At 41.2% G+C, this 23,431-nt stretch overlaps 1 protein-coding gene across 2 annotated transcripts in view; it reads right to left on the bottom strand.

Annotated features, from left to right (window-relative positions):
- Positions 1-351: 351 nt before the first annotated feature.
- Positions 352-23,431, bottom strand: part of RAB11FIP1 (RAB11 family interacting protein 1) — a 39,889-nt gene continuing 16,809 nt past the window's right edge. Inside the window, exons 2-6 of one of the 2 annotated variants that reach the window (XM_027865157.1) lie at positions 18,694-19,133; positions 16,367-17,198; positions 12,999-14,957; positions 12,059-12,167; positions 352-3,907 (exon numbers count right to left, since the gene is read on the bottom strand). In XM_027865157.1, the coding sequence (XP_027720958.1) occupies positions 3,689-3,907; positions 12,059-12,167; positions 12,999-14,957; positions 16,367-17,198; positions 18,694-19,133 (3,559 nt within the window). In that variant the 3' untranslated portion in view covers positions 352-3,688. The remainder of the gene's footprint in view (positions 3,908-12,058; positions 12,168-12,998; positions 14,958-16,366; positions 17,199-18,693; positions 19,134-23,431) is intronic. The other variant, XM_027865158.1, reaches the window with a different exon arrangement.

The raw sequence follows: 23,431 nt of genomic DNA, 5'->3' as shown, positions 1-23,431 counted from the left end.
TTTCTGCATACTACCTGTGTGACGTGGAACCCAAATTCCTCAATCCAAAAAAAGGTACAGAATAGATCTCTCTGGTCCCTCCCAGTTCTGACTCCTACCCATCATATCACATCGAATAAGATCTGTGCCTTTAGTAACTATGGCAGTGCTTATTGACAGAGAGGAGGAAAAAAAGTTGTTCCTCCTGTGAATTCTAAGCTCAACAAGGCCCAGATTAAGAGAGTATGAGTAGGAAGGACCAAGAAGAACCAAGGGATGGGTAGGTTTCCTTCCCTACAAGTGGAAGTCGTTTTCTGAGTGAAGAAAAGGAGTCTCTAGCACAGGTGTACCAGTAAGCCACTGACACAGGACTTAGAACAGGATCATTTTATTTAGTGTTCTCAGAGATTTCACTTCTTAAAACAAAGTCAAAGAAATCCAAAGGTCCCAAAGTAACAATGCAGGAAATATCAAACACAAACATAATATAATCCAAAGACACCAGGTGATCCTTCAACATTTTGTTTTCATTTCACAAACAACCTCTACAGCAGACTGAGAAACCATACCCAAAGTGAGATTTGGTAATAAATCCCCCATGACCTAGATTAGCTTCTCAGCTTAGTGCCAGGAATCCTTCAGCCCTGGAGGCAGCATCGACTTAATCAGTGACTGAGAAAATGAATTAGATCCTCCATAACTTCAATATGCATCTTCCTACCGGCTAAGAATCCTTCATAGTTGTGGAATTTTTGGATAGTCCCCACTCCTGGGACTTTCTTTTCTGTCTCTGTCTCTTCCTCCCTTCCCTCCCTCCATTTTTGTCTTTCATATTCTATCATTCTCTCTCTTTCTCACCATCAGCCTGGGAAGATTTTTTTTCTTTTCCTCCCTTCTACTGTGTCCTGAAAGAGCACCCAAATAAAATGGTAAACAGAAGGGGGAAGCCCAGTTTAAGATATCTAAGGTACCACATGGCATAAGAAATTCTCTGGGCAGAGGTTTGACACTGTAGGGGTCTGACTCTCGAAATGAATTTGATGCTTAAAAGGCACTGGTTCCTTTCAAGAGGTGGTCAGGGCACTGTCAAATACAGCAGAGCTCCTGCCACTGAGATATGTAGAACACATCTCTGTCTAGATACCAATTAGGCTGCCATTTAAAACACAGCTTGGAGGCAAGTCCCCATTCTTCTACTGGTTTATTTAAAAGCCCCTGAGGCTTGCCCAGAAACTGGATACAGTCAGTTTTTATAAATTTGCCAAACTCTGCTAATGGCTCAAAAAAAGTTAAGGCTTTTCCAACGTGTAAATTAAATAGAAGAGATCCTCGGGCAATCTCCAAACTACTGCTTAGTGAGGTAAAGCTACAGAATGAGTTTTTTCCCAGCAGTGCTGGGGAGTTAGAGGCACTTGAACCAAACACGCCTTCATTCTCCTTCTCAATCCCCAAGTAGCAGTTGGGTCCATTTCCCTCCTCTGAAGTTGTCTCACTCAAATACTAATTGTGCCATTACATACCTGAGGTCCTAGCAAGAAAGATTATCAAACCAATCATCTATCATGAGGAGTACTGAACGTCTCCATACCAGTTGCTTCTTAAAAAAAAAAAGAAATCCTGCAAAACAAACTTGCCTCAGGTTTTCTAGCACACTTGGGTCATCACAGTAAAAAATAAGTTTTATATAAAGTAAGAAACAAAATAAAGAACAAATATATACATATACATTTTCATAATTCAAAAGACGATAGATTCTTATGTGTGTGTATATAAATATATTTTGCATCACTACAAAATACAAGTTATCTGAAAAGAAGCTTCCAGTGGTCTCCGGTGTTGTAGAACATTAAATATAACAGTTTTAGGCAAACCCACTCACACTTAATAAAAAAAAAAAGCCATTTAGCTAAATGGAATTACAGTACCACCCTTCAAATTAAAGTGCTCTGATATAACAAATACTGCAGCAAAAGCAATCCTTAAAAAAAAGAGGAGAGATTTCCTTCTTGTTCACCAATCCAAGCAGTATGGACTCTGAACTTTGAAACAGAAGCAGCTTTACACTCAACTTATTCCCAACTGAACAACCTTTACTATAGTCTCTCGGTCTCTACCTTGACACACTAAGGGCCCACAAAAAACTTGCCATAGGAAGACATCAGAGCTGAGATGTGCAATACAAGAAATGTCCCAATGGCATCAATATTCACAAGGGCATAAACGACCTAGTTTTGTGCTTGGATTATAAAAAATATTCCGTTTTTAAAATAACATAACAACTATGAATGCAGAAATGAATGCTTGTCTTGCTTTTTCCAATTCTTACCAGGAATGCCTGTTGTACTTTCCCCCTCTTTATCCCCTTGGCATGGAATCAAAAGAAAGGAGCAGCAGCAAACTGAAGCATATGGGCAGATTTTGATGTATCAACCATCTGGGTCATTTCTGATTGCTCCTGGCTTTGTAAAATTATTACTAAATATATTAAGGCTGTAACTTCCTCAACCACTTAGAAATGAGCCAGATTTCATTACAAGTGGGACCAAGGAACACTCTTACTGTGGAGGCCCTGAGACTGGTCTATGTTTCCCATCCTCTAGGATCCAAATGGCATGCTCCACCATAAACCCTGTTTTCTTAAGATAAGACTACTGAGGAAATTGGAGAATTGGGTGCAGCCACTGTGGGAATTAAGGAAGCACATCCTTACAGAAGATAGACAGATCATCAACATACTCTCAGTATGCAATGTGGCATTAGGGCAAGAATATTAGATTTTGAGTTAAGACCTAGACTTTAATTCTGGTTCTTAATAGTTACGTGACTTTAGGGTTAGCATTAACCTGTCAGTGTCTCCTCAGGGTTTCATCTGTCTCAATTTCCTCTCTATAATTCTATAATCTTCCTGCCTAGGAGAAGCCTGGTATCAAGATCCCAGTTACTCTTCCTGAGTCTCCCTGACCACATGCGAGGGAGTACAGGACAGCTGTGTTACCGGCTTCCCCCATTTTATCTCCTAATTCCATGGCCTGCAGGGAAAAGATCACATGGGCCTAGTCAAAGCTCGGTATGTGAGACCAGCAGTTTGTGTTCAGAAAAAACAGCTCATTTAGCATACCCCCGAGCACTTTAAAAAAGTAGTCTCTAAATGACCCTGGCCAAGGTTAAACGAATAACCAGAGGCAAACCCAAGAAGCAATATCAAAAATGTTAAAGTATCAAAATTTAACATCTAAGGCCAGGAGAACTATACCTAAGCTAATAAAACTCAAGAAAATGAGTCCACTTTGTGCTATAAAGACTCACAGATAGACACTGGGGTGAAAGGAAGGAAAAAAATCCAAACATCAAAGTTAGAAAACCCTAGAGCTAAAAATGCACGAATGGTTTCCCTGCCTTCTGAATCTCTGGCTCATAGATTAGATCTTGTTACTATGCCCCTAGTATGAATAAAATATTTATGATGCACTTAAAGGGAGAGAGTCTTGAATAAAATTCTGGGAATGTACATTAAGAGATTCACTGTCATAATTAACCTGCCTTCAGTCAGTGGAAAAGACTCTCTTGCCAGAGTACTTACAAGGGAGTTATTTGGTGATTCAGATTCAGATCCTACTTGCCGGTTGTCATACATACTGAAAGTCCACGACCTCAAAAGGAGGTGTAAACAAACTTACAAAAAATCGTTTCATTCCTTTATTGCCATGACTCACATCTTCCCTGCTTTATCCTTTAATTGCGCTGGACAGCGGAGGATGTTGGGGGTCTCTTCCATGACTTTGACAAGCAAGTTGTCAATGTAGTCCTCCAGTTCACGAACCTGAAACTCCTTCTTGCTTATTGTTTCCTTCTGTTTCAAGACCAGCTGGATCAGCTCGTCGTGGGTTAACTGAGTATAAGCGAATTCTGGATCAGATGGCTTGTATTTCTTTAGAATTGAAAAGAAAAAAAAAGTCAAACTGGAAAATTTAAGTTATCAGTCAATAAGCATTTATGAAGTGCTTACCATGTTCCAAGCACTGAACTAAGTTCTGGAGTTACAAAGAAGGGCAAAAAAACAAGGTCCCTGGTCTCATGAAGCTCACACTCCAATGGGGGGAAAAACACGTAAATAACTGTGTATATACAAGACATACAGTATAAATGGGAGTTAATCTCAGAGGAAAAGCAATTGATAAAGGACTTTAGCAGAAGGTAAGATTTGTGCTGAATCCTGAAAGATACCAAGAGGCAGAGGCCAAGAAGAGGGAGCATTACAGGGAAAAGGGAGTCAGTGAAAGAGCACAGAATTTGAAGACGGAGTGTCTTGTGCAAGGAACAACAAGGAGGCCAGCATCACTGCATCTCAGAGGTGGTAAAGGGAATAAAGTGGAAGAAGACTAGACAGTCAGGAAGGGGCCAGGTTATGAAATCAGACCAAGAATTTTATAATTTGATCCCAGAGGTTGTAATTGTTGATAAAGTAGGAGGTTGAAATGGTCACACTCGAGCTTTAGGAAGATCCCCTGGGCAACTGAGTGGAGAATGGACTGGAATGGGGAGAAACTTGAGGCAAGGGAACATATCAGAAGGCTATTACAGTAGCCTAGACATGAGGTGTTGAGGGACAGCACCAGCATGGCAACAGTGGAGAGAAGTGGATGTATACAACAGATATTGTGAAGGTAGAAACAACAAAGCTGGTAACAGATAGGGTATCTGGGGTTACAAGCAAAGAGTTGAGATGACATCTAGGGCTTGAGTGACTGATGCTAAGAGGGGAGCTGGGAAAGACAGCACTGAGGAAGAAAGATAATGAATTCTGTTTTAGATGTGTTGAGTTTGAGGTGTCCATGAGACAATCTGAGATATTCAACAGGAAATTGATGACGTGAGAATGGAGGTAAGGAAAGAGACTGGAGATGGATAAATAGATTTGAAAATCATCCACAGAAAGATGAAAATTCATGGGAGCTGATGAGATCACCATGAGAAACAATACTGTAGAGGGAGAAGAGAAGACTGCCCAGGACAGAACCTTGGAGGACACCCCACATTATTGGGTAAGAAGAGAATATCAAGGAGAAGAGGCTGATAGACATTATCAAAGACTGCAGAGAGGTAAAGAAGGATGAGGATTGAGAAGAGGCCATTAGATTTGTTGAAGAAGAGATCATTGGTAACTTTGGAGAGAGGAGTTTTGGTCTAATGAAGAGGCGAGAAGCCATACTGCTGAGGGTTCAGAAGTACAAGAGGAAGTGAAATCACCTAGTGCAGACTGCTTTCTCAAAGAGTTTAGTCTTTCAGGAGAGAAGACATATAGGATGATAGCTAACAGGGATGCTGAGATCAAATGAAGGGTTGCTGTTTTTCTTTTTAAAGGGTGGGGGAGATATGCAAATATCTGTAGGCATGAGGGAAGTAGCTGGCAAATACAGAGAGGTCAACTATTAGTGAGAGAGTGGGGATGACAGAGGGGAAAATTTGCTGGAGAAGACGACATGAAAAGGAATCAAGGATATAAGTGGAGAGCTTTGCCTGGACAAGGAGAAAGGCTGCCCTTTCTGAGAGAGGTAAAAGAGGAGAGATTGAGAGGAAGACATCTGAGTGATATAAGATGAGGAGAAGATGGAGTTTCTCAGCAAATGATCTCGATTTTTTTCGGTGAAGCATGAGGCAACTATAAGGCCATCAGATGGTTGAGTGGGAAGAAGGGGTTCCATGAAAGAGGTTGGAGGAGGAATGTAAAGTTGGGTTTTTTTAATTAATTAATTAATTTTTAGTTTTCAACATTCACTTCCACAAGATTTCGAATTCCAAATTTTCTCCCCATCTCATCCCTCCCCCCACCCCAAGATGGCGTGCATTCTGAATACCCCTTCTCCTAATTTGCCCTCCCTTCAATCTCCCCCCTCTTCTCTTACCTACTTCCCCTTCTATTTTCCTATAGGGCAGGATAGATTTCTAAACCCCACTGCCTGTATATCTTATTTCCCAGTTGCATGTAAAAACAATTTTTAACATTTGTTTTTAAAACTTTGGGTTCCAAATTTTCTCCCTCCCTCCCTCCCCACCCACCCTTATTGAGAAGGCAAGCAACTACATACAGGTTATACTTGCGTAGTCATGCAAAACACTTCCATAGTAGTCATGTTGTAAAAAACTAACTACCTTTCCCTTCACCCTATCCCGCCTCCTGTCTATTCTATTCTCACTTTTGACCCTGTCCCTCCTCAGAAGTGTTTGCTTCTGATTACCCCCTCCCCCAATTTGACCTCCCTTTTATCACCCCTCTGCTCTCTTATCCCCGTCCCCGCTATTTTCCTGTAGGGTAAGATAAATTTATATACCCAAATGAGTGTGTATGGTATTCCCTTCCTTAAGCCAAATCTGATGAGAATAAGATTCACTCATTCCCTCTCACCTTCCTCCATAGGAATGTAAAGTTTTTAAAGCAACACAAGGAAAATAAATAATTAGTAACCTAGGACCCCTTGGAAGACCTGCCAATTGAATCACATATTCCATGACAATGACAGCCCCACTGTAGGGCTGATCTGTGAAAACTGACAGCTCATGCTGACAAATGTGAAACTTTTCAAAATTATTAATATACAACTGGAAAAAACAGCAGTCTGGTACAACAGAAAGAACACTGTCAGAGTTCGAGGTTCTGGGTTTGAACCTAAGCTCTGCTACTACCACCTTGGTGATTCTGAGCAAGGCACTTCAATCCCGAGGCCTCAGCTTCCTCATCTGTAAAATGAGGCAACTGGGCCAGAAAGTCCTTCCCTTCTAGTCTGAAAACCCTATGATCCTCTAACCTAGGTCTTACATGAAGAGACAGGAAGCTGAGATACAGGTTCAGAAGAAAAAAAAGAAGAGAGAAAAAGACTTCCAGGACAGCAAGTAATAGCTCCCTTTCCAAATCAGTTATTGGGAGTTGATTACAAGCACCAGTAAAACATTAAAGGAGTGGCATTACAAGCTCTATACCCCAGGCAGAGACCCCAATTTAAGTCATTTGGGAATACTTATTTCAAGTATATAGGGAATCAAAGCCAAGCATCTCTAGATCAAAATGACCTCCATCAAACATTTATCAAGCACCCTCAGGCCATTGTAGCTCTCTCTGTACCAGGCCTTCATGTTCTCTCTCATGATCAAAGGACAGAGGACCTATAAAGAGATCCTGTGTTTCACTGGCACTGATGATTTAGAGAGCTTGAGGCTGAGCTGTATTCTCCACAAGGCCCCTAGACTCACAGAGAAGCACTGAGGACCAGTACTGATATCCAAAGCTCCAATTCCTTAGTAGGGGGACTAGAAGGACATTTCTAGAGCAATCTCAGAACACCTGTGCTAGCTGAAGTATGCGTCCCCAACACCTCCTTCATTAGTGCTGAATGAAGGGATGAGTGAAAAGCAGGAAACAACCATTTTAATACATATACAGCAGGAGCTTTTACTTAAGAGTGGGCATCCAAAAATCACTGAGAGCAAGAAGCACCTTAGATGTGACTCTGGGTAACCCCTTCATTTTACAGATAGGGAAGCTAAGTCCCAGGGAAATTTAACAACTTGCCCACAATCAAATGTCTGATCTGTAGCAAAAGAGGGACCTGAACCCAGGACCCTTTGATGCTGATGCCAGGGAACGCTCTTTCTACTACACTGTGCTGTCCTGCAGTGCAGCAAAAAGGATTCACAAAGTCAAGGTTACCAATGACAGAGACCAGTACAGTTTTTGAAGCTCATTCTATTTACACCATTTAACACTGTCTTTGAGACAAAGAAAGGGGCTGTATTTAGTCTCCATGCAAATAAGTGATGAGCTTCCACTTACAGAAGCCTTTTTTTTCTTTCTCTAAGAAGAGGACACCTTTGGCTCTGAATCACTCATTCGATGGATTCTGAGGCCCAACTAAGCACCAGAAAGGCATGGTGGTATGAGTTATTTGGGATACAAAGACAAATACAACAGGGTGGGGGTGGGGACTGTCATAAAAAGGGGTTTACAGTCTGAGGGAGGAGACTGTTGCGCTCAAGTCATTTCAGTCATGTCTAACTCTTTGTGAACCCATCTGGGATTTTCTTGGCGTGGTTTGCCTTCTCCAGCTCATTTTACAGATAGGGAAACTGAGGCAAATGTTAAGTGACTTTCTCAGATAATAAGATACACGCTTACACAAATAATAAGTGTCTGAGGCAGAATTCAAACTCAGGTCTTTCTGAGTCCAGGTGCAGTGCTCTATACACTCACTGTACCACCTAGATGATTCATATATAAAAGATGACCAAAGGCAGAATCCTGAACAATACAGTGCCCATATTTAAGGAGTGGGGAGTAGAAGAGGAACCCTACAAGGAGAGAGAAGAAACAGAGACATAGAAGGAAAACCAGGATAGCATAGAAAGCAGGGAAGAAGGGTTGGTCAAAGGGTTGGCTGCAGCCCCAAGAAAGATGAGATCAGAAAAAAGGTGATTGGATTTAGCAGTCAGGCAAGCTTTACATAAAGAAATGGAAATAAGGCCAGATTTGCAAATCCTGGTGGTAAGACTATAGTAAGGGGTTATTCTTGAATGAAGAAAAGACAGCTCTTATTAGACTGGGGGAAAAAATAACAAGAACTGACATTTAAACAGTCTATTAACATTTGTGAAGTGCTTTCTTTACACACACCTTACCTCATTTTGATCTTCACTACGATCTTGTGAGGCAAATATAACAGGTATTACTATACTCAATTCATAGATAAGGGCTCACAGGCACACAGCTAGCAAGAGCTGGAGGTAAGATCTGAATCCACATTTTCCTAACTCTAGCTTCAGCACTCTAGCCATTATACCCCCTGCCTCCTCCAGAAGACAGGATGAGCAGAGGTGGGTGTGATGAAAGTAGGAAGTTCCAGTCAGATGTACATCCTCGAGCTTCTCAGTAAAATAGGAAGTGAAGTCATGGGCAGTTGAGGGCCAGGGAGGCATCAGGGGTTTTCCATGTCACCCCAAAGAGAATGAAGCAATTATAATCAATTAAGAGATACTGGGAAGTGATTGATGTGGCAAAACAGAATGTACCAATATTTTTTCTTAATTCCTTAAGTGCTTAAAATTATTTCTTAGAACTTCCACCCTCAGAACTGGAACAAAATCACTTCTCTCATTTTACTGCTTAAAACAGAATTCAAAGAAAGTTCAATGACAGTTTGGGGTAATAAGTCACTTACACACTGTCTTGCTGAAGTCAGAAACTCCTATTACATATCTATCTTCTTTTTCCCAATGAAGTCCTGGGGCCTCATCCCCAGTAGAACCCTCTCTTGCAACAAAGAATTGCAGGGATGTAAAACAAATTAACACACTGGCCATGCCTAATGACATAGGCCTTATTGGCATGTACAGCCCAAAACCAGCTTCCTCAAACAGACCCTTTTCTGCAAGCAACCAAGGTACAGGGAGAGAACAGTAGATCACACAAACCCTGCAGGGTCCAATGCTCAAGAGCTTTGGAATTCATTTAATTTTATTATTTTCAAATTGAAGTTTGAAGTCACTTGTGTATCAAGTGCATTTCTGGTCTGGTTAGGGTTCCCAATACTCAATCATAAAGAGCTGAGGCATTAACACATTAGCAGAGAGAAAAGAAGCCCTGTACTGACCCTGCTGTTTCTTGTTTAGTTGAGAAGGTCTTAATAACTCCAGCTATGCAATTCCTTTGCTTAACCTCCCCCTTGCTATGGCAACATTCCAAAGAAAGGCATTAACATAAATATCGTCTTGGAACTGAAGTACAAAGCACTTATTATAAATGCGGCCCAGTTACTGGATGGCTCTAGGAAGCATTACTACTATATTAATTTGGAATATGAACAGTATAGTATAATACAGTAAGTATTTTTAAGACAAAGGTTAGAAAGAAGTCAATAGCAGCATCGGGGGCCCTCCCCCACCCCACCGGTGATATTAAGAAATAGGACAAGTACTATTTACTACTTTTTGTTCTGGGGGAAAGACTGGGGGGAGGAGAGAGAAGGGCCTATAATTATTAATAGTATTCTACCCCTCAAAGCACATTACTCTGATTAAGTACATATTGAAAGGAGGCTAAAACAATGTCTCCAACTGATGGAGAGCCAGGTGCTCCACTCTGGAATCCAAGTGCATTCCATTCCAAAGTAAAAAGCCAATAGGGGGAATGGAAGCTGTAGAATTCTCCTAGTTTTTATTACTGAATCCTTCCTTCATGCTGTCCACGCGGTCTCTTATCCAGTTTATCAGCTGCTGCCATCCCATCTTAGGGAGTAAGAAGTGCCTCTGTTCTGTTGAATGTCTAGCACAGACTTTCAAACAGGCACTTGCTCAGTCATAATTTAAGCCAAGAAAGTAATTTTTAAAAAAAGCTTATTTTATTTCTCCTCCCAACTACATGTCTCCTAGAGGAAAAGCAGAGTTTTTCAGTCATATAGAGTTGTTGTCGGTTTTGGATTGGCTTTTTGGGGGGGGGATGAGGGGCTGCAGGGATATAGGAAGTCACAGGATTTAGAGCTGGAAGGAACCCTAAGAGAGCTAATCCAACCCCTTATTTTACACATCCAGACCCCAGGGTTAAAAGGTGCCTTAAGGGTCATCAAGCCCCTTCTTTTACAGATAAGGACACTAAGGTCCAGAAGGCTTGCCCAAGGTGACAGATACAGTAAGTGGCATAGCTAGGATTTGAGCCCAGGATCTTTGACCCCCAAACCACTGCCCCTTTCACCATACTGTGAGGAAACTGACCCAGAGAAGGGAAGTAATTTGTCCCAAATCACATCATTACCAAACCAAAGAGCTGGTATTTAAACCCAAGTCTTCTGACTCCAAATCCAGGGCTCTTTCCACCACAAAGGTCAGCGGACAGACATGTGATGGCTGATTTCTAGTTCTTGTTAAGCCTAACTTAGCACACACATCAATGCAGAGTAAATGTTAACTGAGGATAATGATCTGGGGAACAATGATTACTGGCTATGTCAAGACTGGAAGGAAAAGGAAGACAGGGCAAGGGGCAAGAAGGTGCTAACTCATTTCTAATTACACATATTGATAATTTAGCCTCCTTGCAAATGACTCATTATGCCCACAGTAAGGAAGTTATATATGAGGTCAAGAACTTTGTCTCATCTCAAATTTGATTATCCCTCTAGTGCTTTGCATAGCATAAGCTTCACTGTTTGCTGAAGGAATGAATGAGCTCCCAGAAAACTTTTAAAATAGCTTCTAGCCACAATGTTTCTGGTGTTGGCACTGATGTCAGTTAGCAATCCCAACCCATCTACAACCATTTCTGGGGTACATTTACCAATTACTCCCACCACCTTTCCTCCCTTACAGATCATGAGAACATCTGCCATAGTGGAAGGAAGACCTAGGTTCAAATTACGAGCTGCCTGCCTCTGGGCAAAGCCCTTAACTGCTCTTAGTTTAAACCTTCCAAACAAAAAAATGGGAAATGTTTATAATCTCAGTGGTTTTTTGGTAAGGAAAACATTTTTTTAAGCTACAAAATACTAGGTAAACATGTGCTGTTATTTTTGCTTATTTTAGGGAATCCTGATCCTTCGTGAACAACTAGTCTCTTTCTCATTCATGTGACAGCCAACCAGTGAGCATGCTTCTTTTCTGTTACAAGACAAGATACTCTTCTGCAGAAGTGGACAGGACCTAAAGGAGGAACTATCAAATGCAGATGCATAAGTGACCAACTGTTTTCAAACATCAAGATAATTTTTTTGTTTTGTTTTCCTACATTATTAAAGTGCAAGAAGTGGACACCAACATCATTACTTTGGAGGGGTTAAGGGGCACAACATGTCAATTTATAAAAACTATGAACACAATGAACACAAGCATTCTGCCAGGCAGTGGAGCTACCAAAACAAAAATAAAAGATCCAGGCTCTCAAAGAGCTTATCATTCCACAGGAGAAAGGAGATTTAGAAAGCAGAAAACAGGCCAAGGTTCACAAAGACTGACCTACAGTAGTACATCTATACTAAAAATGAGAAACTCCTGAAAGCTGAGCAGCTGACATTCTAATATGGAACTCTCAGGGGAAACACACCTTCATAATGGTCTCATTAAGCAAGTTCTCACTGATGATGGTAGCAGTACCCAAACTGGTGGGAGGGGTCTTTGTTGCTGTTGTGTTCATTGGTTTCACAGGATGAGTTCTGAAAAAGAAGGAGGGAAGGGGTAGGAAAGTGGATTTATTTATTTAGACTATTCAGACAAGGGAAACATCACCCGGTAAGGCCCTAGGTCATGTAAGAGAAGTCATAAACAATGATCCCTTCTTATCTCCAGTCCCCCAAAAGAAGCAAAACAAATCAAAACTAATCATTTAGAAGCACAGTTAAGTGCTACCCAAGCCAAGTGTTTTGACCTTTCCAAACACACTGACCATTTCTCTAATAATGTGCCCTGGGAATCAGTTAAAGACAGACTCTCCTCTCTCAACAGAGCCATTTCTACAAACGGTTAAAGGTTATGGAATCATCTGCACACCATGCAACCCTCTGCATCTACAGCCCAACAGTTAGGCAAGGACAATCACAGCCAAACCAGTGTCTCATTTGGCCCATACTTAAAAACAAAAGCCAAACACTGGAACGAGGGCCAGAAAAATAGGGAAAAAGGAAATTTAAAATGTTTATTTTTTTAAAAATAGGATTCCTGTAAATATCTGAAGCTGTTCATGGGTATAGTTCAGAATCTGCTCACAGCATATTCTTGCAGACCATTCTTTTAGGGGTCAGACCTAGCTTTACAAACTGGTCCCTACAACTATTATAACTAAGGCCAAAAAAAAAAAAAAAAAAGACCTCGTACTGGCTTACATATCTGCCATTTAGTAGGTAAATTTCTAGGTATCTCCAAAAGATGGGCTGGTCTTTTAAAAAGCTAGAGTTTGGGGGCCTCTCAGGACCAAAAGCCTTTGGTGTGACACTGAAAAAAAAAGCAAATATCCCACACTTCTATAGAAGATCTTCCCAGTCTCTCACCTGTGCTTGGCAGACACAGTAGTTCCACCAGTTGGCTGAGCTGGGAATGGATGTGGCTCTGAGGGCGAAACCCACGCCCGGAGAAGCTGCTTCGTCTTGTCAGAATTTTCAACTTTAGCAGCCGAGCTTTCTGCTGATGTTTTTTGGGGAGATTCTGCTCTATTTGTGTGATAAGTGTCAGAGTGTAGAGAGCCAGGGAAAGAGTGTGTTGCATTAAAGTTCTCAGAAAGGGAGTGACCCGAAACAGGACAGCCCTGGGAAGATGACCTTTGACTCCTACTTTCCTCAGTATGGTTGTCCTCCTCCCTCCATTCCTGCTTCTCCAAACTCTCAGGGATTAGGATATCTTTATCTAAACCTAAGCCTTCCCCACCGTGTAGTTTGCAAACACCCAGTGCTGTGGTCTGCTTTGAAGACAATATGGAAGAGTTAACAAAATCTTCAGGTTTTTCCATTCGGAGGGCATTCTGTTCCTCATGAAACAATGTGGATACCCCTGCATCAGGGCTCAGGTTTTCCTCCTCAGAAGAAGTGGCTGAAGAGCAGAAAAACGGTGTTTCCTTTTCCAGATGGTTCTTTGAGGTTGGAGTCGTTCGGACATCTTCCAACTGTTCTACTCTCTCATCATCTGATGTTACTTCTGGAATAGAAGGAAGTGTCAGGTTCAGATCCCCCATAACTGGAGATCTGAGATCTGAAACCGAACCAAGACTTCTCAAGGGGTCGGACAACAGGCCTTCGAGATCACTGGCTTTGCTCTGATAATTCTCACTATAATTTTCATATCGCTCAATCCTGAACGATGGAGTGGCCTTTTCTGAACTGGACTCCCTCGTCAGATCTTCTAAAAAACGCTTCCCATGAGACTCAAGCATCAATACACTACGGACAGGTGGATCAAAGGAGAGAGAGATGTCAGTCAGGGAAGCTGGCTCATCATGACTGAGTCCAAAAATAGCCCTCGATCCTGATTTGAGCGGTGAAGAAAGACTGTTTGGTTCAGTTGTCATCTTTTTCTTCTCAATTTCCTCTGGTTCGCTGTCGAATAATGTATCATTCACTACACCTTTAGATTTCAGCACTATAAGTCTGTTTTTCTCCTTTTCTACCTCCTCTTCTAGAAAAAGCTCCTCAGAAAAGGACACACGCTTCTTGATCTTCTTGCTGCCCTCTCTATCATACAGACCACTTAAGTTGCTTTTTCCAACTACAGAGTCAAATGGTGTGGCCAAATCTTCCATTTTACGAGGCAATTCAGCTCCTTCATTAGCAGAAACCACTCCATGATCACTGACTTGGTCTTCCAGAGATGACTCACAAGAAGATGCAAATTCTTTACTCCCTTTCATCCAAGGCTTTCCACTCCCACTTATGTCTTGAATGAGAGTACTATTTTGTTGGGGGTCTTTAGATGGAGGGAGATATTCTGGTCGGCTGACCTGGGGAAATGTTGGGACCTTTTCTTTTTGTTCTTTTGGGAGGTGCTTATCATTCGTATCTTCTAGTACCTCAAGGGAGGGTCTTGAGGATTCCCTGCTCCCTTTACTCTTTCCTGCATCTATCTCCCCAGTCTCTTCAACAGAGACTCTATTTCCTTCATGCAACAGAGAATGTTTATCAAGTGATCCTGGGGAACCAGAGGAAGTATTTGAAACTCGAATTGAACCCTCTTTCTGAGATTTCACTGCAAGAAGGAAAGGTCCTTCAGAACTGGCCGGGCTCTCCTGAGAAAAAGGCCAGTTTTCAATTGGAGTAGAGGTAGAAACAGGATCTATGGTGAGAGGTGAGAAAGAGGAAAGGACAGAAGGGTTTTTTGAGGATTCTGTGTCTGACTCTTGCCCCACTTTAGAAGGTAGAGAATCAAGGCTAGAACCAGAAGTGGTGGCAGAAAAGAAAAAAGAATCATAAAGAGGAGGAGGTAGCTCGGCTTTGGATTGAGCCTCTGGAGACACTCCCAGTCTGTGAAAAGGACAAAACAAAATCTGCACGTCAGCTGCAGATGCAATCTCACACACACACACACACACACAGGAGATGTTCCAAAGAGGAATTTTTTATACTTTTGGTAACATGATTACATTAGAAGTCAAAAGAATCTAAACATGCTAGGAGAATTGACGCCACAAAAGGAATATTTTGTTATCAAGCGTGTCTACCACACTTGGGCTTGTCATTTATGACGTGGGACAGAGTAAAAAAAAGTCTTAGAGTTTCATTTAGAAGACAAATCCAGAGATGGGTCACTTGATTGTTATAGCAGTAAAAAGACATTTAAAATTCTCAAAGCATTAAAGCTGGTAGATGATAGGGCAGAGGACAGATTTGGAAAAGAAGTATGCTTTCTGTGTGTGTGTGTGTGTGTGTATGTGTGTGTGTGTGTGTGTGCGTGCGTGTGTGTGTGTGTGTGAAAAGTGAGCAGAGTCTCCCCAAAAAAGTAATGCATAGCCCAAAATACAGAAATACTGTTGCTGTGAATGACAGTCATACCAAGAAGCATAAATGTTCCATTAGTTAGTCTTCTTGGAACAAAACACCAAGCCAACATGGAAGTAAGTAGCCCAAGGCATATTCCAGAGCAAACTAGAGTTCCTGAGGTCTTTTCCTTCTTATATCCAAGTGCAAGGAAGAAATAAGTGTTAGTCTTCAAGAAAAATGCCCAGTTTGCAAGGAAGAATGTAATTAGCACAGGTCTATGCACACAACAGCAGCAACACGAGTTAGCTTATTAAAGTTATGATTGATCCCATATTCTCTTATCTTCCATCAAACACCTATTGCTTTCCTACAACTGCCAAATTTTGACTAGGCACCTATGACTGAAAATACAGGTTAGCTTTGTACCTTCCCAGTGCCCATAAAAATTAATGGTTAAAAAAAATCCTGGAGAGAGTAGAAAGCAAAGAAAGGGTTAGCAGTGTTCCTCTATGGGAAAAAAGCAATAGAAAGAGCTCTGTTGAGGCAGTCCTATTCTTAATGATTTTTATTCATGTCTCTTTCTACTGATTGACACCCCCACCAGATTTCTGAGTATTTTTCAATATAGGAAATATTTTAGTATTTCAAAAATTATGGTTTAAACTTCACTTGATGTAAGCTTTGCTAACCAAGGTTTACTTGGCACAACACAGCCCCCGACCTGGTGACTGGGGCTGGCACTTATTTATTTAAATTTGTAGACTGCACAAATTTACCAGCAGGCCCAGTTAAAAGCCAGAGTCAACAGTGTTTTCTTGATTTGGCAGTTATAAGATCTTGTGTAATCACAATCATGAGAATGAGGACCTAGAATCTGGTGCAACTAGAGGCTCCTTCACAGCGAAGTGTAAAGGCAATGAATGAATGAATGAATGAACAGAGCTAAGACTCACCTGGGTTTGACAGCTTTGGTCTGGGGCCCCCTTGCAGAAAGAGCAGGTGGCCTGGGCTTAGGCTTAGGCTCAGGCTCGGGCTCTGGCTCTGTTCTGGATTGCATCCTGGGCACCTCCTCAGTGGGGCTCGGAGATTTGCTCTGTCTGGAGACAGAGGCTGACAAGTCTTCAGGCTTCTCATCAAGGTCTTTCACTGGAATTTCAACAAGTTCTGCCTCTTTTTCCTTTGCCGTGGCTTCCCTAGGCATGACTTCCTTCTCCTTTTCCTTCACCAAGACACTAGGAAGGCTGCTTTCGGCTTCACTGTTCTTCACAGCATCCTTTTTTCCTGTGACCAAAGACAGCAGAGAGGATTTTCTGTTCTCCTGTTTCTTGTTCTCCTTACTTTCCTTCTCAGTTTCCGTACTCACAGGGGCCACATTCACATCTCCACTAACAATTGGTCTGTAGGATGGCAGAGTCAGAGATTTCAAAGACTCTTGTGGGAGAGACCCAGAAAGTTGCCATTCTGGAGACATCCTCCCTGTCTCCCCTGGTTCCTTAGAAGGTCTGGAAGACAGATTTTCTGTGGATGAAAATAAATGCTTCTTCCTAAAGTCTTGAGGAGATGGGGAGGAAGATGGAGTGCTGTCCTTTGTCACAGCCTCATTTTTGGGCTCTGGCTGCTCTAGATAAATGTGATTCCCATTGATACACACATTAGATCGGGAGAGCTGGTCATTCTTAGACCGAAGGCCACCAAAAAAGGACAATCCTTCTTTCTTTGGAAGGGTCAAGTTTAACTGACTTAGCTGCTTGATATCTGCACTTGCTGTTCTCCTGTGAGACATGCCTATGGGAAGAAAAACAAACAAGCCTTGATGTCACAAGTACACCAATCTTAACCAAGTAAAGAAAGTGGATGTTACATCATGTTACATCATGTTACATCTATGGGCAATAGCAGATGGGCCCTCCAGTAGCATAGGACCAATCATTTAAGTCTAGGATTCAAAAACATGAATGCCAGAGCAGTGAACTGAACTTCTTATTCTTCTAAAGATGAGGTTCTTAAGCTCGTGTGTGTGTGTGTATACAATATGTATACACACATACATATGTATTTTGAATGTAACTGTATTTATGTAAATGTATTTTCAATGTAATTGCTTTCCTCTATAATCTTATAGATTTTTTCTGCATTTAAAAACATTGTTCTTAGAAGAGGTCTATGACAAAGAAGAGCCTGAGCCTCTATCCTAAAGTATGTAAGTTACCTTCTAAGACCAAATCAGATTAAAATGTAGTTGGGAAATATTTAGCACAATAAATAAAACACAACAGAACACAAATAATGTTAATGTGTGGTTTTCTAAATCAATGTGTGACCTTCAGGGATCCTTATTTAAGGTTAAGTGGCCCTCCTTTCTGAGTTTGAGGCCAATGCTCTCTATCTACTGGGTATATTTTTAAAAAATTCTACTGTGTTCCAGGTTGTTATTAACACCTTTAAATAAACAGATAGATAGATAGATAAATATATATACATACATATATATGTATAATTTTTTTGATCCCCCTTAATTCTAGTACCTTTCCTCTGTTGATTATCTCCAATTAATCCTGTCTTTTGCCTTTCTTTATATCCTCAGTGAAGGCTTAGATCAATGCTTGGTACCTAGTAGGCACATAATAAATGTTTATTGACTGAATGAGAAAAAAACAACCTTTTGTGTAAATGGAACAATTTCTGGGAACCATCTACTCGATCTCCTGGTAAAAATCTTCCTCCTACGAGTCCTCACTTTGCAGAGGTGACTCTGGTTCCATGAAGGCTTGGTATCAGTAGAGTCTAAGTTCAAGGCTAAAAATTATGGGCCAAGGTGAGATTGTATTATTGACAAAGGAACAGCCTGGTACTCAGAGCAAGGAAGTTCATCAACAGAGGATTAGTCACCAGGGAACCAATGTCCCCTGGTCATAGCAACTTATAAAGACCTTGAAAAGGGGCAAAAAGCCTGAGAACTGTATATGTTACGCATTCCCAGAGAGACAAAAATCACAATCTTTTCTCAGACTAAAGGTACCAAGAACTCGCGCTACTACAATGCCAACTACTGAGCCAGACATTCACTAAGGAAACCCAGAAATAAACACAGAAGGCTTCCTCAACAACATTATACCAGAGAAATGCATGTAAAAGGAAGATTCTTCTTTGCTTAGAAGATTCACCTGTCTCCTCTCTACAGAACTGGGGTGGCTCCACTCTATACTCAACTCCACTGTAAACTTCTTTTGTACTGAGATGGACAGGGAAGAAGCGCTGTGAGAAGGACAATGAGACTCACTGTTGGAGGGTGACGAGGATTCTTCCTCCACATCATCTTCCCATTGGGACTGGAAGTCTCCTGGACGGAGTGTCAATTTCTCAGGCTTAGCTACAGGAAGGACAGACATGGACTGGGAAAGGGATGTTTTCTGCAAACTAGATCTAGAAAACAAGGTTTTGATCTTTGATTTCTTCTTCTTGTCTTTTGTAGGAGAGTCATCATCACTGTCTACTGTGTGCACTGTGCTGGGGACGATGGCCGAGGCACTGTCAGAAGGCTCCTCATGCCGCTTCCCTTTGATTTTATCTTTCAGTTTCCCAAACGGATTACGGGACTTATCCTTCACAGACAGGTCAAACATGCTGGCAGTCATGTTGTTTCTCATAAACTGGATGTCCACTTCAATCTCCCCTCGCTCTTTCTCCTTCTTCCCTGGTTTTGATTTCAGAGTATACCACCTGCAATAAAGGAGTAGAGAGGTGACCCTTAGAGCCAAGAAGCCTATGAGAATCACAACTCACATCTACATAAACTCTCGATGGTATGCAAAGCACTTTACAGTTTCCAAAAGTGAACTATATCCATCCTTCTCCTTCTTGCTATCACCCATCTCTTTTACAAATGTACTGGCATCCTGCCCCTACCCCTAGCTCCCAATTATCTGGAATGCAGGATTCTATTTTGAGAAGAAGCCCACTGGGCAAAGAAAATGTTTAATTCTGTGTTTAATGTATTACCAACTATACTGCTGGCACTCGATAAATATCCATTCTTAAAAATCAACAAAAAACAGTAACCAGTCTAGCCAGTCTATTCTCATGTTCTGTGATGTAGCTAGGATAAGGGAAGAGCATAAAGGTCAAACAAAACCTGCTTGATAAATGATATTCCACAACCTACATGCAAATCACAGAGGAAAATGAAGACATTGGAGGAAGGAGCAGTCCCTGCTGGGAAGCTATGGAAAGTCTTGAAACAAGTTTAAAAAAAACAAAAAAGGTCAAGTGATTTAAAAAAGAACAGCAACAGAAGGTATTCATTACATTTCATTACTAGTCTAATATTGTTGGCTTAGTAAATCTGAAGAGTATGACCACATTTCAAATGCTATCTAATTTTAAAAGCATTTCACCTGGTATGTTATGCAAAACCACCTGAAGATATATTGGTGATATTTTATCTGAAAATAGAACTAAAAGACAAACAATCACATTTCCTTGACTACATAGTGAACTCAGTATGGAAGGACTTTTCCCTAAGGTTCTATCTCAATTGGGGACCTTCTATCTTTGAAAGACTTCACCAATCTAGATCAGTGCACTCCATCTCTACTGGATAAACTAAGGTCATGTCAGACTGATAATACAGCCTGTGGCATTACTGCCCCTCATGGAAATTTGTTTATTTAAGCATTAATGAGGTAGCCAGCAACCCTAAGGAAATAAAGCCAAGATACTTCCCTAAACCATCTCCCAAAACATTTTTCATCAGTCATGTCTGGCAACCTGGTACCCAAAATGGTGTTGATTAGAACACAAGATAAAATTTCTTTGAGGTAATTTTAAGAGAAACTGTCATCATGGAGTGGAAGGAGCCCTGGCCTAACAGTCAATAAAGCAGGATTAATTAGGGCTCTGCCCTCAAACTCCCTCTATGTGGAATGTTGGACAGGTCATTTGGGCCCTCTAGATTTCTGTATCCATAACTGGAAAAGGTAGGAATTGTGTTAGATGATCTTCAGATTATAACTTGTAGGATTTTAGAGCTGAAACAGACCTTAGAGATAAAATAGTCTGATTCCTTATGTCTAAGTTTCTGTTTTAATGCTAATGCTCTATTCAAGGCTAAAACTATTAATCTTTCAAGTTAAGAGGGAGTCAGATTTAAGCATTTCATGATGAATAAAAAAATGCAAACCTAATTTTTTTTTATAGGTAAAGTCTAAAAAAAGGTAGAAGGAATCCTAGTCTGGGTATTAGGAAGGAAGGGTTATAATTAATACTGTCTTGGGGAAAAAATTAATATTCCCTTGGGCAAAGTCAATTAACTTTTCTCAGTCAAAAGCCCTAGACTGAATGAACTCTAAGGTCTTTTATGGAGCTAAGTTCTATAACTCTATAATTAAGCTCAGTTAAATGATATCTTTCTGTGGTTCTCCTTAAAATGGGGTGGGCTACCCATGTGGACACTTTAGGAAACCGTGTGGTTTTACACTACAGCCTTCATTTTCATTATGCTGTTGTCTTCAGGAAGCAGTGCAATTTAGCAAAAAGCACCCTGGACTAGAGTCAAAATATCTGGAGTTCAACTACTGATGCGGTCTAGAGGTTAGGGGTCCTGGAACCCCAAAATCACAATACCCGGGTCCTGCCCGAAAGAATTCGACCCAAGCCTTCTTGCAGCCAAAAACAAAGTTTATTGAAGATTCGCCATATTAGCTAGACTCTTAAGGAGGCTGTGCATCTATGGGCTATTGGCTAGATTGTGAAAATCTGAGCATCTTAATGGAGACAAGATGGACCTTATATACAGAAAGACCGTGGGAGAGTGGCCAAGTAGTCCATGAGGTAACAGAATTACCAAGGGTGGGGAATGGTCTGGGGCCAGAGTTTTTCCTTTCTAGGGCTCAGATTCCAACCCCATCAGTACTGGATCTTCAAATTAGGAGTGTGACTCTGAGCAAGCCAATCTCTCAAAGGCTCAATTTCCTCACCTATAAAATGAGGACAGAAATGTCTGTTCTGCCTGCCTCACAGATGGTTTGTGAGTATGATGAGACGATGTACTTAAAAGAGCCTTGGTAAAAAAAATTTTCCATCCAAACGTCTAAATTCATCAGTGGAGAGCACCGTGCATAGGCCCTATGACCACTGATGGTATCAATGTGCAAGTCAAACTAACTTTGACTCATTAGACATGTTTCCTCTGCAGGTTAGGGGCCTCTCACCACGTAGCCAGTTTGTGTCAGAGGTACCACGTGAGCCCAGTTCTCCTGGACTCCAAGAGGGTTCTTCTATCCACTGCACCAAATTGCTGAAATGTCATGATAATGACGATGATGATTTTTTACTAAGGGTTTCACACTTTATATTGGATTCAAGTCCTGTAATTCATATCTTCTTCACACACTCCTTTAACACCTACCAGGGAGTTTGCATCTCTTTCAGTTAGGAGCTGAACTATTTAAACTCTCCTCTCCAAAGCATTATGTGGCTAATGGTAGCTTTGGTAATGATGAAGGATTAGTCGTTTGGATTTTGTTTTTATTTTTAAATAGCAACTGCAAGCTTCCCTTAAAAGGGAAGCTGCCTGTGAATGAAGAAGACATTTCAATGAACTGAACAGGCCCAACAACATAACTTCTCCCTTAGCACCCTAGCTCCTGCTGGAGAAGCCCAAGCAGTCTGAGACAGGAGGAAGAGTGCTGCCTTCCTCCAAAGGAGTCTCTTTACCGTCCTCATACGTTCCAAATCCCTAACTGCCAAGCCTGTTTTTGAAGTACTAAGGCAGCTATCCCAGAGTCATCTCTCTCACACTGAGGGCCTTTTAAAAGGTTTCGACAGCTAGGCAGAGTTGCTTCAGGCATTCCAAAAATGCCACTCATCAGCTACAGGGGACAGGCCTTCCTTCCAAAGGTAACAATGCTAGTAATGTTGGTTTACATCTTACAACCCACTTGGGAATCTTCCCCAGGGGAAAATTACTTAATGCCAGATGGGTCAGATTCCTCGTATGATTTCTTAGTGCCAAGAGGAGGGCTGTTTCGGAAACTTCATCACTGCTCTCTAAGTGTGAAGAGAAACTCATCAATTGTTTTTGTTAACCTATTTTCACAGACTCCTGTTCCAGCTTAAGCACCAGACCCAAAGTTGCCAAGAGCACCTAAAAAAGTAGTCAGATTGAGGATGTGAAAAGCTGATAACCTTAACCAAGAAGGGAAGTCAATCCTGCAAAAGCCCTGTCCTTTAAACAGGCTATGCATACTGCTTTTCAAAACAGGAAAGAAGAACAGGAAGAGGGAGCACAATTTTTTTTTTTTAGTACTGATATCATCCTCATCACTAACCTTTATTAGGCATAGGCCCTCTGATTGAATAAAACATGAGCCTGGAACAATAGTCAACACACTACTACTCCATGAGGAAGACTAAACAAATAAACGTCACTAGTCACAGACATAATTTTGTAAAGATCAGAAAGCAGAAATGCTTGCTAAATGTCTCAAACTGGAACAAGCCCAGAACAATCTTTGATATGACTTCAATTTCACAAATAATTCTGTTCATTCTCAAGAGGTTAGTTATTTTTTTTTAAACATTCACTAAACTACTTCTCTCATCCCTCCCCCATGAATGATAAAACCTCTGCATACACTAAACAGCATGTGGTGACAGGGTGTGGGTGTGTGTGCTAGTGCTCCTAAATCCTTTCAGGTAAATTCAGAAAGCTTTCATTATCTCAGAAAATAGGGTTGGGTCCATTTCCCTGGAAAAAGGACAAGGCTTTGCCTCAATGCCAATTTCTTTCCACAGGTCTTTTTCTTTCTTCCTTCCTTGATAAAAATCACGCATCTTAGAAAAACCTTCAGCTTCACAAGGAAATTAACCTGCTCCTTACAACCTAAGCAAAGACATTACAAATGTTAAGTCTCAGGTCCACAAAGATTAAAACACAGGGGAAAAAAATCAACACCCGTTAGTAGTCCAAATGTCTTACGCTAGAACAATCCCAGAAACCAGAACAATCTTTGCCATGA

Source organism: Vombatus ursinus, unplaced genomic scaffold, assembly GCF_900497805.2.
Source record: "Vombatus ursinus unplaced genomic scaffold, bare-nosed wombat genome assembly UNPS02014778.1, whole genome shotgun sequence".
Taxonomy (NCBI): domain Eukaryota; kingdom Metazoa; phylum Chordata; class Mammalia; order Diprotodontia; family Vombatidae; genus Vombatus; species Vombatus ursinus.
This window is presented reverse-complemented; position numbering and strand designations above follow the sequence as displayed.